The 3307-nt window shown below is 33.1% G+C and overlaps 1 protein-coding gene across 1 annotated transcript; it reads left to right on the forward strand.

The window, feature by feature from the left end:
• The first annotated feature begins 982 nt into the window (after nt 1–982).
• Nucleotides 983–2029, forward strand: LOC128240949 (uncharacterized). The gene has a single exon (XM_052957937.1). It carries the CDS (start codon nt 983–985, stop codon nt 2027–2029), a length of 1047 nt encoding a protein of 348 aa, XP_052813897.1.
• The last annotated feature ends 1278 nt before the right edge of the window (nt 2030–3307 follow it).

Raw genomic sequence — 3307 nt, forward strand, 5'->3', positions numbered from 1 at the left:
TGCACATATCTCTGCAACTGAATCATATTTGATGCATATTCTGATGAACGCTTTATCTTCGGAATACCTCCGATAGTACGAAACAACTTTTCTTATTGTTAAAAAAGTAAACTTTAATTTAACGATTAAGTCTATTTGACGACAATGAATGAGTTTGAGTCAATTGTTAATCACGATAAATAATCCCTTGCAATCCCGTGTAATCACGTGTAATCCCGTGTAATCCCATGTAATCTCGTGTAATCCCGTGTCATCCCGTGTCATCCCGTGTAATCTCGTGTAATTCCTTGCAATCCTGTGTAATCTGTGAGATTCTCTTGTGTTTCTGCTTGATGCATATTCAATTTAAAAAAAATGTTGACTGCATCTTGAATGTTGATCAATTATATTAGATGCTGCCAACTTCACGTATTGTGATATAATCCAAACACACACCAAGAATACAAAACTTTTACCCGTTTGTACCGGTTGCCAATAATCGACAACTTGGAGATACATATCATCATTAAAAGCAATGCCTGATAAGGACCTAACCAAATGATCATTAAAAACAATGCATGATAAACACCTAACCAAACGATCATTAAAAACAATGCCTGATAAAGACTTAACCAAACGATCATTAAAAACAATGCCTGATAAAGACTTAACCAAACGATCATTAAAAACAATGCCTGATAAAGACTTAACCAAACGATCATTAAAAACAATGCCTGATAAAGACTTAACCAAACGATCATTAAAAACAATGCCTGATAAAGACTTAACCAAACGATCATTAAAAACAATGCATGATAAACACCTTACCAAACGATCATTTAAGACAATGCCTGATAAAGACTTAACCAAACGATCATTAAAAACAATGCCTGATAAAGACTTAACCAAACGATCATTAAAGACAATGCCTGATAAAGACCTAACCAAACGATCATTAAAGACAATGCATGATAAACACCTAACCAAACGATAATTAAAGACAATGCCTGATAAGGACCTAACCAAACGATCATTAAAGACAATGCCTGATAAAGACCTAACCAAACGATCATTAAAGACAATGCCTGATAAAGACCTAACCAAACGATTATTAAAGACAATGCCTGATAAAGACCTAACCAAACGATCATTAAAGACAATGCGTGATAAGGACCTAACCAAACGATCATTAAAAACAATGCCTGATAAATACCTAACCAAACGATCATTAAAGAAAATGCCTGATAAAGACCTAACCAAACGATCATTAAAGACAATGCCTGATAAAGACCTAACCAAACGATCATTAAAGACAATGCATGATAAAGACCTAACCAAACGATCATTAAAGACAATGCCTGATAAAGACCTAACCAAACGATCATTAAAGACAATGCCTGATAAAGACCTAACCAAACGATCATTAAAGACAATGCCTGATAAGGACCTAACCAAACGATCATTAAAGACAATGCCTGATAAAGACCTAACCAAACGATCATTAAAGACAATGCCTGATAAGGACCTAACCAAACGATCATTTAAGACAATGCATGATAAGGACCTAACCAAACGATCATTTAAGACAATGCCTGATAAAGACCTAACCAAACGATCATTAAAGACAATGCATGATAAGGACCTAACCAAACGATCATTAAAGACAATGCCTGATAAAGACCTAACCAAACGATCATTAAAGACAATGCATGATAAAGACCTAACCAAACGATCATTAAAGACAATGTCTGATAAAGTCCTAACCAAACGATCATTAAAGACAATGCCTGATAAGGACCTAACCAAACGATCATTAAAGACAATGCCTGATAAGGACCTAACCAAACGATCATTAAAGACAATGCCTGATAAAGACCTAACCAAACGATCATTAAAGACAATGCATGATAAAGACCTAACCAAACGATCATTAAAGACAATGCCTGATAAAGACCTAACCAAACGATCATTAAAGACAATGCATGATAAGGACCTAACCAAACGATCATTAAAGACAATGCCTGATAAATACCTAACCAAACGATCATAAAAGACAATGCCTGATAAAGACCTAACCAAACGATCATTAAAGACAATGCCTGATAAAGACCTAACCAAACGATCATTAAAGACAATGCCTGATAAAGACCTAACCAAACGATCATTAAAAACAATGCATGATAAGGACTTAACCAAACGATATGTATTCTTATTTGTTCAAAAAGTACAAAACGGATGCGCAGAATTGAATGTCCGTATTTTGTTGTACACGTTGTTACTATTAGTTATGGGCCTATAAATATCAGTTATTAAATCTTTTGGCATACAATAATAATAAACTATATATATTTCAACTTCTAATTTGGATTGGGTCGTCCAAATAAAAATGAACTTCTATGGAAACCTAGCCTCCGGAATAGACAATGTTTTGTTGTTCTCAAGTGATCAAACTTGTCTTTTACTGAGACTTATAAAAGTTGACTGAAGATGCCTTGCGCTACATGTAAAACATATATGTATTTATAACAGCATTGCAAGTTAGATGTTGTTTTCGGCTAGATGTTTTTTTCTTTATTCGTTAGCAATGTATTCATTGCATTTATAAGGGTTAAATGTTAAAACATTCTTGAGCAAATATTATGTAAGTGCATTATCATGACGTTGTTCACCAAATGCCAAGATATGTGTTGGTTTTCTCTACCATTTCAAAGTAAATTATTACCAATAAGATTGAACAAGACATGTGAAATCAAGATGCAAGTTTTTTGAGCAAAATATGTTAGATATGACGTCATTCTCTAAGCGCACGTTGTACTTTAACGTCTGGATGAAATATCGTGTTTGTTTTATTTGGAATATAGCTAAATCTATTTCGTAGTCGGAACGTCTCTCTTCATAATTGTTACTGCTCTATTAGAAATAAGATACGACATCAGTTAACCTGTCAAACTGATCAAATAACAAGCATTTATAAAAATAATAAATAATCACCTAGTTCCTATCCTCTTATCGCTTAGAAAATTGATACAATACATTTGTTCACAAAGATTTTTCTTTAAGTCATCAGTTGCATAAAATAATTTCGAAGAATTTCAATTGGAAAGAAATAAGTATTTCTGAAATCATGTTTACAAGATGTAGTGTGTTTGATTGTCATATATATGCTCAATTACGATTACATTTTTAGTTTTACTTCTAGTTTAGAAAAAATATGCAAAGTGTTCTACTGACAACCAACACATCAGCGTCTACTAAAACTAGTAAAAACATTACAGAATATTAGCAACTTTAAAAATGTAATGGGCCTCTTTTGATATCATGAGTTAGG

This window comes from Mya arenaria, chromosome 7 (genome assembly GCF_026914265.1).
Source record: "Mya arenaria isolate MELC-2E11 chromosome 7, ASM2691426v1".
Lineage (NCBI taxonomy): Eukaryota > Metazoa > Mollusca > Bivalvia > Myida > Myidae > Mya > Mya arenaria.

Excerpts from the sequence above, each read along its gene's own strand:
- LOC128240949 (XM_052957937.1), top strand. The coding sequence starts at position 983 with ATGCCTGATAAGGACCTAACCAAACGATCATTAAAGACAATGCCTGAT.